Here is a 15,901-nt window from a genome sequence, read left to right on the forward strand (position 1 = left end):
GTATGTGACTCAAATAAAAAATGTTGTCAACTGACTAACTTCAGTTTGACTCATTCTGAAGAAGCCAAAATGAAACTAATTCCAATAGCGTTGGGCAGACAGACGGTAAAAGTCTTCAGGTATGACGAAGAGGTTTCCTTTTAACCCAAATCATTTTTGTAATTGTTGACTTGTCGATTATTCATAATACTGAAGCAAACTTTGGCTAGATGATCTGGCTGGAACTCCAAACACCCCCGCCCTCCGTCCCCACAGCCATCAGAGGTTCAGCCTCCAATATTATGGTGCCGCTATCTGTAACACACTCAACATGCACGCTGTCACACACAAACTCAACACACAGCTCCTTCCTTCCTCCGACCTAATCACAACACAAGGAGACACCGCATGATCCAGTTACACAGACAGGGTTGATTAATCAACTAATCAATTACAGGGAATAAACTCAATTATGCTGATGTGCTCCTCATGTCTGGTTGGGCAGGTTTGGATGTAATTGTTTTTTGATGGGATATTAATTGACAGAGAGCAAGCAGGATACACAGTGAATTATGGGAAATTACGAGGTGGGGAGGATGTTACAATGTAATCGCATGACGTGTGCTTTCGACAGCGCGGGTTTGAGTCCGACTCAACGCTTTGGTCCCGTTATCCCATAATGGCCGACATCACGGGGGCAGCACAGCTAACACTGTCATAGTTTCCCCATATTAAGGTGTTTATTTACACATGGAGCAGACATAGAGCGACGTTAGCATCTTTTTTTTCGTCAAAAGCAAAAAACATGTATTATCGAAATATGTGAATGGAAACACAGCTCTCTCTCTCTCTCCCTCGCTCTCTCTCTCTCTCTCTCTCTCTCTCCATTTTTGCACAAGTAGCGGTGCAGTTTTTTTGTTACCGGTGACATTCACACCTAACCCTTATCAACCAGATCAATCTACGACATGATGACTTTTTAAAGGGAAGGTGATGTGGGGGCTGAAGTAAATGAGAGGAAAGACACAGGAAGTCTTCATGACATAACTGAAGAGAAGAAGACGAGAAATGGGTAGCGGCATTTAACGTCTCCGATCCTGAATCGTCACGATATAAATTTGATTTGAATGGTAACAGAACAGAACCCTCAGTTCACTCAGTGTCGCAAATGTGGGAAGAAAAAAACAAAACACCAAAACGTACAGTTGTGGTCAAAAGTTTACATACACTTGTAAAGAACATAATGTCATGGCTCTCTTGAGTTTCCAGTTATTTCTACAACTCTGATTTTTCTCTGATAGAGTGATTGGAACAGATACTTCTTTGTCACAAAAAACATTCATGAAGTTTGGTTCTTTCATGACTTTATTATGGGTTAACAGAAAAAGTGACAAAATCTGCTGGGTCAAAAATATACATACAGCAACATGAATTAGCAATTTTGGTGACTTAGAAAGTTGTGTCAATGAAATGAGCTTCATAGCATGGCCTCTTAACTTCTTGTGAGTGATTATGAGTGACTACAGCTGGTGACTTCTCTGAGGCCATTTAAATAGGGCTCATTGGATACAAACGCCCACAAACGCTACAATGGGAAAGTCAAAGGAGCTCAGCATGGATCTGAAAAAGCGAATCATTGACTTGAACAAGTCAGGAAAGTCACTTGGAGCCATTTCAAAGCAGCTGCAGGTCCCAAGAGCAACAGTGCAAACTATTGTTTGTAAGTATAAAGTGCATGGCACTGTTTTGTCACTGCCACGATCAGGAAGACAACGCAAGCTATCACCTGCTGCTGAGAGAAAATTGGTCAGGAGGGTGAAGAGTCAACTGAGAACCACCAAAAAGCAGATCTGCCAAGAATTAGAAACTGCTGGAACACAGGTGTCAGTGTCCACAGTCAAGCGTGTTTTGCATCTCCATGGACTGAGAGGCTGCCGTGCAAGAAGGAAGCCCTTGCTCCAAAAGCGGCACCTTAAGGCTCGACTGAAGTTTGCTGCTGATCACATGGACAAAGATAAGACCTTCTGGAGGAAAGTTCTGTGGTCAGACGAAACAAAAATCGAGCTGTTTGGCCACAATGCCCAGCAATATGTTTGGAGGAGAAAAGGTGAGGCCTTTAACCCCAAGAACACCATGCCTACCGTCAAGCATGGTGGTGGTAGTATTATGCTGTGGGGCTGTTTTGCTGCCAATGGAACTGGTGCTTTACAGAGAGTAAATGGGATAATGAAGAAGGAGGATTACCTTCAAATTCTTCAAGATAACCTAAAATCATCAGCCCGAAGGTTGGGTCTTGGGCGCAGTTGGGTGTTCCAACAGGACAATGACCCCAAACACACATCAAAAGTGGTAATGGAATGGCTAAATCAGGCTAGAATTAGGGTTTTAGAATGGCCTTCCCAAAGTCCTGACTTAAAATCCCATTGAGAACATGTGGACAATGCTGAAGAAACAAGTCCATGTCAGAAAGCCATCAAATTTAACTGAACTGCGGCTGCAGGTAGAACAAAGCTCGGATCACACAAGGCACTTCCTGTTTGCAGACATGACCTGTGATGTTCAAAGGCCCGTGGGCTCATGTGGCGATGTTTACCCTCTACACATCGACCTACTTAGCTCAAACCACAGAAATAGGTTGTGTTCTGACACACACACACACACACACACACACACACACACACACACACACACACACACACACACACACACACACACACACACACACACACACACACACACACACACACACACACACACACACACAAACGGAAAACTGGCTATAGGCGTCTGCCTATAGGGATTCCTAAAAAATACATACTTCTAATTGAAAGACACGCCACATCTGGAACCCATCTACAAAGTGTGTGTGTGTGTGTGTGTGTGTGTAAAGGGGTTACAAAGCAGGTCGGACAGAAAATACACACGGTGGATGAGATGTTTATTTACACAAGCCATGAAACACACACAAAGTCACACTCAGTGCATTCAGTTTCATCTACAGTACTTTATAATTACAACAACAAGACATCCAGGTAGGTAGCATTCTGGTTTGACACCATTACATTTCAGTGCTGTCTGACACACGCACACGCACGCACGCACGCACGCACGCACGCACACACACACACACACACACACACACACACACACACACACACACACGGAGGCACAATGCATGCATTTTAGGAATATTTGCAATAACGCACACAGAAGCGAGACTCACACAGGACGACCACAGGAAGCAGTAAGACGGCGTCGTAAATGCCGAACGGTTTCATGCCGAGCTCAGAACCAACAACAGACCAGCGGGGGATCAATAAACCGCTGTTCTCACAACACAAAAGCCAAACGATATCGTCACTACTCTCAAACACACACACACACACACACACACACACCATTTACCTGACACTCACACATTTTCTGATAGCTGAGAACTTTTTTTCTTCTTTCTCACATTTGTAAAACACACGAGGACCAGTCTCTTTCAGCTTCAACTGGATCCCAGCTGCTGTTGCGTAACCCCAGTCACACAAACATTTATTGTTTTCCTCCAGAGATTTATGAGAGAGAACTCGCAAACGAATCTGCAGTAGCTTACCCTCTTCTCTGTTTCAAGAGAAACTCTCTGTCCCCCCCCCCCCCCCCCCACTGTGTTGTGTCATTTTACTTGATTTTTCCTCTAAACTCTCAGTTAGATCTCACATCATTACACTGTCATCATGTGTTACATTGGTGAGTGTGGTAGCAAACCAGGGTTCTCCCATTGTGCGCCAACATATGTTTGAGCAATCAATGAGGATGGAATCAGAGACCGAAATCGTCACGCTGTCCATCTGGGCTATTAGCGGCACTCTTAAGTGGACGTTCTTTGTCCAACATGAATGATGGGCCTCTGGAAAGACGCACATTTGGACAGACGTAACATTTCAAGATGTTCCCTCGTAACACGAATGCAGTTCGAATGGCACGTCAGTCGTAAAAGTGGATGAATAAGATTAAAGGGCGCTCGTCTCATAGTTTCCAAATGACTTTTAGGTTACGTGACGGAACAGAAGTACCCGGAAAAAGTCCCAAAATGACAGCTGACAGAATGAAAACACTTTTGTACTTTTGTAAAGGTAAACCGGCTCAAAACTCTTTTTTTATTTTATACTGTATTAATAATATAACATTTAGTTCATTAAAACGTTAACTTATTAAAAAAAAAATTGAGGCTTTCATTTTTAGCAACATTTTCCAAAAAAACGTTCTGTTTGTGGGTCCCTGTCAAATTACAGCCAGATTATGTAAAAACATTTGCTCTCTGCTGTTATTTATATTTATATATATATATATATATATATATATAGCAGAAGTTTTCAAGTCCCATATGAAGAACTTTTATAAAACATTGTTATGATATATAATATATGCTAATACTGTAGATGTTTAAATGAAATGTACGTCCTCAACAGAACCTCCCTCCCTGAGTGAGGTTTTCACCGTCTTGAATTCCAGCAGGGATCTGGCAAGGCGTGCGAGGGGGAAGGTTACCCAAAGCAGACCAGAGGTTGAGAAGCTCAAAGGTGATGAGATAATGGTGTGAAGATCAAGAGAAATATAGACATAGTGTAATTATGAATAATATCTCTGTTGAATAAATTGCCTTTACTTTAAAAGTCTTTAGCAGGCTGCGTTCTGCATGTCCTTGCACAAGCTTCTCCAACTGTTTAATACGATATCGGCAAAAGCACTTGAATGAAGTCTCTTTTTTTTCAGCTCCCATCTGCAGCCTTTTTTTTCCCATTAATTGGAATAAAACTACAAGCAGCAAAAGAGGCAAAATGTCGAGCTTTCACAATTTTTACTACATGAAGCCACCGGCAGCCACCAGCTGGTAGGAGTGGTTCAGATGTTTGTCAGTTAGACAGAGAGGGCCATCGTCTCACGGAAACACATTCATGAAGTAGATAAGAGAGAGAGGGATGTCGCGGCCCTCTCCGCTTCCAACCAGCGCGCCATCCAAATCCGGTGTCCAATAAATACAGGCATGAAATAATAAAGGTCTGTTCTGGTCATAGAGTTTCCACAGAATGAAAATGCTTGGCGTACTCCAGCGTCGGGCGAGACAGTTCAAGGTTGGTGTGGCAATTCTCATTGGCGATGGATGACCTCAAGATGGAGCCCCTGAAGGTTTCCAGAGGCGCCCGGCAGACCGAGGCCCAGCAGACCGAGGCCCAGCAGAAGTGCAGCATGCTGGGGGAGAGGAGGATGAAGACCCAGGGGTCGATGATGGAGTTGATGGAGATGAAGCGCAGGGCCTTCAGGTCCTCTCGGTGAGACTCTATTTTAGGCGTCATGGAGTTGATGTAAACCCGGATCTGAGAGGTGGACAGAGAGAGGAAGAATGAAATGAACCGGCACACAGACAACCACATCCTAGGACTTAGGACTCCAATGAAAAATTGTCGAGCACTTTTGACATCATTTGAAGTGCGAAACAAGTCTCAGGTTCGGACGTGTAATAATTTACAGCTCAAAAAAAACAAAAACCTCTCGATTCAGAAATGGTATATTCTTCATGCGGTGTAACAGATGGCAGATATGGCAACTGGGTTTGGCTTTTGCAGAGCAGAATAATAAAATGTACGACATAATCTCGCTAATGAACGCCTGTCTTGTGAAATGACAAATACGCGCAGCCTTTAACCTCCTTCCAATCAAAGTAAACATGAGCTAAAGGCAGCATAATAAACTGCATTCCACCTCACTATTACACACGCATTGTTGTGAGTCGCTAAAATGGCAACCGCTGTTGAATACAGCTGTTTTTAGTAGCGCCGGTGAGCAGCTGATATCATTCATTGCTTCCTGTCTGTGGCGCAAATGCAGCAGTGGATTCAGCAACCGGCTGAAGGCCCCTCCCCCTCCCTGGGGCCGATGTCCACAAGGTTGGGAACCAGCACATTAATACAATCCATGGAAGCCATGACTTGTTCGCAGCTTTTTAGAAGTTCCCGGTCTCTCTCTGGGGGGGGGGGGGGGGGGGAGACGACGACAATGAATCTAAATGCGATGGGGACAGTGAAGTCGATCTGTTCACTGACTGCTTTCCCTTATTCCTCGCTCGACTCCCGTCAAAAAAAACACCCAATTTCCTGAGACGGCGGTGGGTTGCGCCAATCTCATTAGGCCAAGCTTCCTGTTGCTCAACCACACACAGCCTCGATGCGAGAATCGTCGCCATGAAGACAACTAACTGTCTCCCCGGCCGACCACGCGGCCTGCAAAAGGCACTTAGAGAGCGTTGCTTAAAAGGGTGAGAAGGGTTCTCTCAACCGCTGCAGGGAAATGCCCATTGTTAAATAACTACCTCGGGGAAAAAGTTATCCAACAACTGAGGTGCGCTCGGTTTTCTTTAAGTGCTAATCCCAAAACCACGAGAGATCATCGCTGCGACGTCTCGCCGAGTTTGTGGGACAGGAACAGAGTGGGCGAAGGATCGTGTGTATCGACAGATTCTTTTGTTTAGCTGTTCACACTGTGAGCTCGTTTTCTTCTCCTCTCACACCACCGACAGGAAGCGTAATAAAAAGTGTTAATGGGGAGAGTCTGTAACCGGGGGTTGATGCTTGAGTTTCATTTTCAAAAACAAAGTTTTTACGATTGTGTGCAGAGCAGAAACGTGAGTCAGAGGCGATAATCCCTCTTAAATGTGGCTGGTGCTCATTAGGTTCACCACGATGTGGGAGCCGGCTCTAAACGTTCCCGTCTCAAAGATGCACGCTCGTGTGTTCCCACATGCCGTTAACTCATGAAGAGGCGCGTGAAGTCAGCGCGGTAGTAGGACCCGCCCTCCTCTGCCTCTGATTGGCTAGTACTCTTGGCCCGTCTTGTCGGAATCTGTTGAGTTTGTTGCTGATGAACAGGATTGGTGGGACAGGATTTTCCTGTGGTGTCATAATTAAACTAACTATATATATATATATATATATATATTATACAACTCCTGTTCACGCCATTGCCAAAAATGCACATGTTGTAGTTGTCTAAAACCTCAGTTACTCCTCATATAAAGGAAAAAATGTCTCAAAATCAGTGTATTTGGCACCATTCCGGTTGCGTGACTCTGTTCCCATTGTATTCTTTTTAGTCTACCTTTCTCTATGCCAACCTCTCAAACAATGCATCTCTTTTTCCACGCCAAAAGGCTATTGTCTGACCTTCTCAATATTTAATGCAATCACAGATAACCGGCGTACAGAGGGCACAGCAGAGAAATGTAATATAATCTCACTGTGTGTGTGTGTGTGTGTGTGTGTGTGTGTGTGTGTGTGTGTGTGTGTGTGTGGTATCACATCGCTATTGGACACCCATGAGTGTTTATACGCCTCATAAATTATGTATTTGATACATATCTTCTCAAGTATGCTTGAATGTGTAGCCGTGGCAAGCGTGTGACCGCAAAGCCAACATACAGAGGAACGTGCCGGTTACTGTTGCTACGCCTGTCGAGCTTTGACACCGATTTTTGTCTATTTATTGTGTTTAAAGCCGGTATTTCTGTTGCAGATTAAGGTCAGGCTGCAGTAATATTGTATTACTAATTAATTGAAGTATTGTGCTATTTGTAGAAGTAGGTTCCAGTGGTGGCTGCGTAGGATTGTTTCCGACAGTTCCAGTGACTCCAGAGTCCATAAGATAGAGGTAATCATTTTCAATATTCACAACATGTTTTTATCTAACGGAATGTTCCGCTTCAATCTGCATTTATTGGCGTTTTAGTCTTTCAAAAACAACTTCTGCGACCGTCAGCTAAACACTGAAGATATAAAAAGACGTCTATCAGCAGAGAGGACATTTTTGCCGTCATGTAGATCTAAAGAAAGGGAACCATTAGGGCGGATGTTCCTTTAAAATAACAGACCCCCCCCCCTCCCTCTCAGTGTAATCACATAATGTGTGCTTTGAATGAAATATGGTGAAAGGTTTCCTACATCTTCCTGCAGGGTGACAAATGGAGACGTCTGCCAATACGTTAATGTGGCCATTCTGTGGAAATATGAGAGGAGAGGAGAGGCCAATGTGCTTGATTCCCACTGTAGGGACAACGAGTGTATGGCTGACATTAACGTTGTGGCGACTTCTGTCTGCCGTGGTGAAAGCTCTGGTTACCGTCACCGGATATCTGAGAAATGAAAAGGGACAGACGCACAAACAGCCCGGTGAATAAAGGAGGACCGGCGTACCGACTTGTAAACGGAGGCTGGAGAGACAGAAAAGGAAATTGGGGAGGATCTGCCAAATGCAACACTCATTAAGACCGTTCCAGTGCTGCCACAGCAGAAATCAAGAGTGCTTTTAAGGAAAATGAAGGAACACGAGCCAACTACTCAAGTTCTACTCGACAGCAAATTAATGCCGGGAAATGATACAAATAATTACGTCATTTCAAATAAGCACACAGGTCAAAACGAGCGCTGGAGGTAGAAAGGATTTCTGATTTCAGTTGGACCTCATTATGTGTGAGGTAACCTTTTAGACGTGTTGTAGCCTAATCTGTTCAGTCTCTCTTTCTGTCTGTCCTCGTTTAACCTCACTGTACCCGAGTCATCGGTTTTACTCAGAATCTGTGATACGGACTTAGTATATGGTTTAAATGTAATAAAAAAACCAGACCTGCACACATGTCTTTAAGTGTCAAAATATACGCAGTTCACTTGACTTCAGCGGCAGCAGAACTGTGACTGCGTTGAGACTCACGGAGCTCATTAAAGAGTCCGTGGTCTCTGTTTGTGACATTGTGGATGCAATCAAATTAACGAGACGGCACTTTTCATCTAGCTCTCCGTGTTAAAGTGCACGGCATCGTGCACCGCTGGGCCTGCTGTTGATTTAACGTCTGGAATCCAAAGTGACAATTTCTGAACCTGGGTGGTTACAGGCTGGTCGCCCAGGAGTCTTACTGAGACGACGGAATGGCTGATCCATCCATCCATCCATCCATCCATCCATCCATCCATCCATCCATCCATACATCCATCCATCCATCCACCTCTGCTCCAGACTTCATGACACCACAAGTTTGAGACATACTTCTCAGGTTTCTTGTTTTGAGAGAGAGAGAGAGAGAAACTCACGTCTACTAATATTGATCGAACTATCTTAAGCCATGGGAACAACATAATGGAACTCTTGACGTTTGCAGCCAGGGCATCTTTAAAGGTTGCTGGTGTAGAGTTACACTTTCTGACACAGACCGTCTCACTACGGTCTCTGTCCAAATTGCCTCCTGATCACGGATCAAACCCCGGATTCTTCACAGGACGTTCAGTTATGCATCGTCAAGCATGCAGTTTTCTTGAGAAAAATACAGGATATTTGCGGAATATATATCAGATTGTCTTATCTAGTTTCTCTATTGACTTTCAACAATGAACAATAGACTGGAACCCACATTAAAGTGGCACCCTATCGATTTGTGACAGTCGTGCTCGTAAAATGGTGATTTATACTCGGTGAACAGAAGAAAAAAAAGTCATTTTAAAAAGTCTGAAGATCTAAGTTCTTTCACACTGAAATGGCATGATATCTATATATAAACATGTGGTCTTTATCGACGTTTCCTGTCAACATCTCGGCTGCATTAACACAAGTGTGCGGAGCCACAGTTGCACAAAGATATAAATTAGATTGCATGACATGCAGCTCATTGTATCTGCCCTGGGTGACATTTTGACATATGTTTTTGTGTGTATATATATATATATATTTGTGTGTATATACACGAGCGTGCGTTTCTACAGAATGGCTAAAAGCATGCGAGTCAACAGCCGTCATCTTACCACCAGGGGCATTGTGCAGATGATGAAGATGATGGTCATGAAGACCAGCAGGATGAGATGCTCCACCTCCTCGGCCATGGACGTCGCCCTGCGCTCGCCGCCGGGCCTGGCGGCCGCCACCACCGAGCCGCCGTTCCGCTGCCGCCGCCGCCGGTACATCCTGAACAGCTGGTACACCACGAACCCGTTGCACGCCACGATGGCCAGCACCAGCACCAGCATGAGGGTGGCGTACAGGTTGGCGTAGACTCGGTCCTCCTCCCCATCGGGGTTCATGTCGATGAAGCACCACGTCCCGGGGCAGTATTGCACGTATTTGCCGAACCCGGCGAAGGGGAGGAGACAGAACAGCGTGCACAGCAGAAACACCACGGGGATGGCGATGTAGGCGCATTTCTTGGTGACGTACCGGCTGTACAGGTAGGGGTACCCGATGGCGAAGCACCTCTCGAGCGCCATAGAGAAGAGCAGCGACATGGTGGCCAGGCTGAAGAAGGTCATGCTGACGCCGAAGTACGAGCACAAGCTGTGAGAACCGTGGGACATCCCCACCAAGGTGCTGTTGAGCGAGTAGGACAGCTGCACCAGCGGACTGATCAGGCAGGTGCCCGTCAGGTCGGTGACCACCAGCGCCGTGATGAGGACGTGGAACAGCGAGCGCCGCCACATGTTCCCGGTCCTCATGGCTCTGCGTCGCCGGACTTCCAGGATCACCAGGGCGGCCACGTTGCCGAAGAGGCCCAGGGCGAACATGATGGCGCTGATCCACGGATTGCTGGATTCGACGTGGTGCTGGGTGTGGCACTTGGTGTAGTTTGGTTCCATCGTGTGGATGAAAACTGGCTGGGATTTGAATGAGAAAAGACGTCCCCTGCTCCCACAAAAGAGTCAAAAAAGTCTCCTTAAAAAGTAGTCTGCAGCCATCCTGGTTAAACAGAACGGAAGGAAGAATGAGTGAGATTTAGAGCAATCAGCGATTCGTCAGTTGGTCAACTGTAGATCAATCAGCAACTTTTGCAATATTTTGTACATAGCATTTAGTTGCCTAAGTTACTAAGAAAACCACTCTCGGACTGTTTTGACTCAATGTCAACAATGTCGACAATCCGCTTCCACTCTGATTCCATATTTGCAAGTCTTTGTCTAACTTAAGTGATCCCACACATACACAGACCCCCCCCCCCATAAAAAGGAACATTTTGCATGCACTCAAAAATTCCGCGGCTTGAACTGCGTGCTCCAGTGTGAGTTGTGAAACCCAACGTTTCTTCCTCTTCTGTCTCAGCCGTTAACAGATATCAGCTGACAGGCCGGATGGTTAAAAAAAAAAAAAAAAGAAATGTTGCATGAGGATCTTACTCAGAAGAAGGTTGAACCCCTCCTGTGGTTTACACAACAATACACATCTCATCTGTTCCCCCAGCATGGGTGCCTTCGCTTTCACTCACTGTGTGTGTGTGTGTGTGTGTGTGTGTGTGTGTGTGTGTGTGTGTGTGTGTGTGTGGATCAAAGTGACTCACCTACTTGCTCAGCCCGACGTGTCTGGCGATGCCTGCTGGAGTTCAGAGTTGCTAATTGTCACTGAATCGGTCAAAAACAAACAAACACAGCAACAACTGTGATTAAAAACGGAAAGTAGAGCTCTAACAGATGTGTCCGGGCGTTGGGTGAGCGCGCGGGGCCGGTTGTGTTGATTTTGCGTCAGTCGCGATGTCAGCTGGGTAATACTGTAAAATCAGACATGTGGGGGAAAAAAAAAAGAGTTGAGTGATAAGTAGTGTCTCGGTTGTCTACAGCAACAGAACAAGCGAGGTTGTCAAAGTTGGATTTTATTTTGAAAAAACAACAACAATTTGTGCCGAATTAAAGATCGACTACATACTTACAAAATTACTTAATTACAGCTCTGAGCGCTCGAGCGTTTTTCAGTCAGAAAGGAAAGTTTACACTTATTTTCTAAACGGAGTTTTTCCTAAAGCGCGAGGCAACTACTGTCACCCCTCGCGTGGGCTTCAAAGCTGCGAAACGCATCCGAAATAAAGACGTTCTCACCTACTTTACAACTTACTCCCCGCGGCGTGAAGACGTCCACGTCCGTGTTTTTACGGTTCAGATAAAGTCACGCAGGAGAGAAGTGCATCCCGATGTTAAAGCCGCGCTGGTTTATTGAAAACAAACAAAAGGTGAGGTGTGGAGAGGGTGAGACGCGCGGCACTGTGAGGCGGTAGGGATGAATGGGCTCGGGGGTACAGGGAACGGGGCGGTGACGTCACACGGAACGGGAACACCCACCTCGTGCACACAGACAGCTGAAAGGCTCCGAGCCACTGTTAAGCAGAACAATGCCATAAGAAACTATATGTAAAAAATGTATTTTTGCAATTTCATAAATATTGAATCATTTCTTAATTTAAATAATTTTGTGACACATGTCTTTGAAGACTACTGGTCATTTAAACATTATTTTTTGTAATAATTTGCTTTTAAAAATGGGCACACCACCAGTTTTTAATTGTGCCCAGTCACAAAAAGGTCATTTTAATTATATGTATATTATATATTTTGAAAACATTAAATTAAAAGGTGAAACGCTGATCACTGCGTGTATGCATGCACACGGACATACACACACATACATAAATTATGCACATACACATACTGTTTACATGAGTTACGGAACATACCCACATCTACATATTTACATGATTTCGGTTGCACTTTATTTCAATGTAACAATGCCTGTATGTGTCCCTGGCAAATTAATAAATGGATAAATTAATAAATAAAAGTTCATTCTGATTTAGTCGACGGAATGTCAGAAAATAGTGAAAATGGCCCCAGATCCCAGGGAGGTGTCATCAGATCCAACCACCAAAAGTTCTACAATATTACATTTAAAATGATGTGAAGCAGCACAAATGTTTGGCCTTTTCAGTCCCTGAATCGATGTTTCTGTAAATCAACAGGGAAGACTGTCTTCCAGATGTACAGGCAGATGTCCTGGCCTGTTTGGGAACATTGTGTAGCCTGCTGTGTTGGTTGGGTTAGGGTCCTATTCAAAGTATCCCGTGTTTGCTTCGCTGTGTGTCTTCTTGTGTGGAGATTGTATGTTGTCCTCTTGGGTTTCCTCCCACAATCATGTGGATTTGAGGCCTTAATTTCCCACCGGGATCAATGTGACTGTGTCTGTTTTTCTATCTGTGAACCCAGTCACATATCTTTCATATTTTCTACCCAGTATGATACACACACACGCACACACACACACACACACACACACACACACACACACACACACACACACACACGATGAGGATTGACCATAAAGGCACAATGCAACATCCGCTCGTTTTTAGCGAAACAGCTTTTCGAAAATCGCCGTCGTCCATTAAAGCGACATTCTAATTGCACCTTTTCACCCGTTTAACAAATGGAAATGAACAGCGAACAGGATCCTGGAATGGGTCGCTGAAAGCTCACTGAAAGCACTTGAGTGCCTTTTATTCAGGCCCATTAACGAGTTCTTAATTGTGACATTTTTCCATTATGCCGTTGCTGCTTCCTCTCTCCGTCCCTCCCTCCTCCGGTCCACACCTCTGTCCCTCCTCTGGAAGGACCTGAGACATGTTAATGTTGATGAAGTATAGGACGTATGGCATAAGCAGGCCACACAGTAATTCATGCACAGTACAGGAATCCTGCTTCCTTCTCCTTCCTCCCTCTCTACCTCTTTTCATCTCTGTCTTCCTGCTGCTGGTCTTTCTCTCTCTTTGTGTCTGTAGGTCAGTCTCTCCATTCACTTCTCTCCTTTTACCTCTGCTCTATATTTGTTTCCTCAGGCAGCAGAGGGCCCCTCTCACCTTGCCCTCTGCCCTCGCTGCGGCCAAAATACCTTTCCTCTCATTTCCTTTGCTTTTTCTTTCCTTTCCTTTCCTGTCATTTCCCTCTCCTGTCTTTTACTTCCCTTTTCTTTCCTTTCAGCCCTTTTTATTTATTTTCGTCTTGCTTTTCTTCCTTTTCTTTTCTTTTCTTATTATATTATTTGTCATTTAATTAATTTCCCATGCTCTAATTTCCTTTATTTTTCTTTCCTTTCCTCTCGCTGGCTTCACTTCCCTTTTTTAGTTTCTTGTAATTTTCTTTCTTTCTTTTCCTCTCACTTGCTTCCCTTCCCATTTCTTCTATTCCTTTTCATTTCCTTTCTTTTACTTCCCTTTGATTTCCTTAACTTTTCTTTCCTTTCCCCTTCTGTTGAAGAAAATCATCATATAACTTAGAATTAAACTAAAGCCACGGCCTGAGAGCCATTTACACTGACTCTCGCTACGCCTTTAGCGTAGTGCACGACTTTGGTGCCCTGTGGAAGCACAGAGGTTTTCGGACATCATCCGGCAAGCCCAGTTCTCACCACCGCCTTGTGGCCGACTTGCTAGAAGCCAAACTGCTCCCTGAAAATGTATGCGATATGAAATGTGATGCCCCACACTAACGCTTCTGATCCCATTTCAACAGGAAATGCTGCAGAGGATGCTGCGACCAAGCAAGCAGATTTTTTAGGCTATTTCTTTAGCTCACGAGACTTATGTTAGGTGTGCTTACAGAAATATCAATCAGAAATATCAATATTAAGCTAAATGAGTTCACAGCAGAGATAACTTGAGAAAAGGGGAATATATAATTTTACTGCAAAGATAGATCCACATTTTGAACAGTTTTAAATTAAATATTTAAATTAAAAAAAAAAGGAAATGAAATGTTATACTTTTACTTTGGGTAAATGTCCCATGCAGGTTATAATCTCTTTTACACAAAGTCTAATGCTCATGAAAACTTGATGATGGTAGAAGCTGGCCCTCTGTATTAGATCATTTGAATATCACTGTTTTTAAATTAGTTGTTAACTGACGGAATGTAAGAGAACTGCAACAATAAATATTTAGATTTTATTAAGTAATTTTTTAGAAAATACAATGCGATGCGTTATTATGGTGTGGCCTAAGAGGTACAATGTGTTTTTTGCTCTTCTGTGCAAGAATAATTATATTTCCTAATATTTGATGGATGAGAAACTAAAGAACTTTCAACCAAATGCAAACAATTGTAGTGAGAAGAACCAAAACCAGCAACCACCAAATTAAAGAAACGATTGTAAAACCGTTTAACCAAACATTGAATAACATGTGGTGTGAATGTGGTTCACGGTTCAGCAGCACACCAACTACTCATATGTGACGTGCGTAAAACATGACCACTGTCTGCCGATAGAACACACATCAGAAGAGTGTGCCAAAGATCCAAAACATTTTAGACATCACATTATTCCACTGTTTAATTTACTGACTGCTTTTTAGGCACAACGCACATGTTGTTAGCCTAAAAAGACCGATCCTGCAACATCGGACTTGTTCAGAATGTCCGACTGCTTTCCTCTCTTAGAATTATGAAAGTGACATTTCGGTGTAATATTTATGTTCATTATTACAGCTTGCTATCTGAGAAACATGATCTCACAAACAGAAAGTGCTTTCCTTTATTTTACGTGATAAAGGAATCGGTTGAATTGACCGTTGATTCTGAATGCTTATAATGATAATATAAATACTTGGAGAACAGAATTTCTTTCAAATTGTTTAAGTTGTTTGATTATTGTGTGTTATGAACCTCACTGACATGTTGTCTCTATAACAGTTCAACAGAGATGGAGGTCTGATGTCTGTGTTTCACCTCATCTCAGGAGGCTTATTGTCCCATGCTGATGTTAACATTTATGAGCTCGCTACATAGAGTTGTTTAAAACTCACAAAAACAGCTAATTTTAAACTCATCAATTATGTGAATCATATGATGTGCATATGTAAACTATTGTGGGTAATATGTGTTGATGTTTCGATAAATTGTAAATACTTTAATGGCCTTAGGAATGGCCAGAGGGGGGAGTTGTGACAATATATCATGTCCTGTTAGATATCTTCTATCGCAGACGATGCCGTCCGAACTCATCCAATGTAACAACGACCAGTGCTCCAACCTTAAGAACCGTAAGAGCCCAGACGGTGGCTCAGCCGTCCTGGAGGAGAGCCACAGACCATGAATCA

General features: G+C 43.8%; 1 protein-coding gene across 5 annotated transcripts; it reads right to left on the bottom strand.

The window, feature by feature from the left end:
- Nucleotides 1-3,619: 3,619 nt before the first annotated feature.
- On the bottom strand, nucleotides 3,620-12,004 carry ptger2a (prostaglandin E receptor 2a (subtype EP2)). 5 transcript variants are annotated; one of them, XM_068719757.1, is made up of 4 exons: nucleotides 11,863-12,004; nucleotides 11,327-11,387; nucleotides 9,807-10,731; nucleotides 3,620-5,342 (listed from the first exon to the last, which is right to left on the bottom strand). In XM_068719757.1, the coding sequence occupies exons 3-4, from the start codon at nucleotides 10,629-10,631 to the stop codon at nucleotides 5,037-5,039; spliced, it is 1,131 nt and encodes a 376-aa protein (XP_068575858.1). In that variant the 5' UTR covers nucleotides 10,632-10,731; nucleotides 11,327-11,387; nucleotides 11,863-12,004; the 3' UTR covers nucleotides 3,620-5,036. The 5 variants fall into 5 exon arrangements, with proteins under 5 accessions (XP_068575858.1, XP_068575857.1, XP_068575855.1 ...); XM_068719756.1 differs by having other exon boundaries at nucleotides 11,327-11,533; XM_068719754.1 differs by having other exon boundaries at nucleotides 11,327-11,533; nucleotides 11,859-12,004.
- Between the last annotated feature and the right edge of the window lie 3,897 nt (nucleotides 12,005-15,901).

The sequence above is a fragment of the Cebidichthys violaceus genome, unplaced genomic scaffold (assembly GCF_023349555.1).
Source record: "Cebidichthys violaceus isolate CVI_PGR_0920_01 unplaced genomic scaffold, fCebVio1.0.p SCAF_24, whole genome shotgun sequence".
NCBI lineage: Eukaryota > Metazoa > Chordata > Actinopteri > Perciformes > Stichaeidae > Cebidichthys > Cebidichthys violaceus.

Bases quoted from the DNA above. Each gene is read 5' to 3' on its own strand.
- ptger2a (XM_068719757.1), bottom strand. From the start codon at position 10,631: ATGGAACCAAACTACACCAAGTGCCACACCCAGCACCACGTCGAATCC. The intron at 5,343-9,806 runs GTAAGATGACGG...TCCACCTCTCAG, and splicing joins TCTGCACAATGCCCCTGGTG to ATCCGGGTTTACATCAACTC.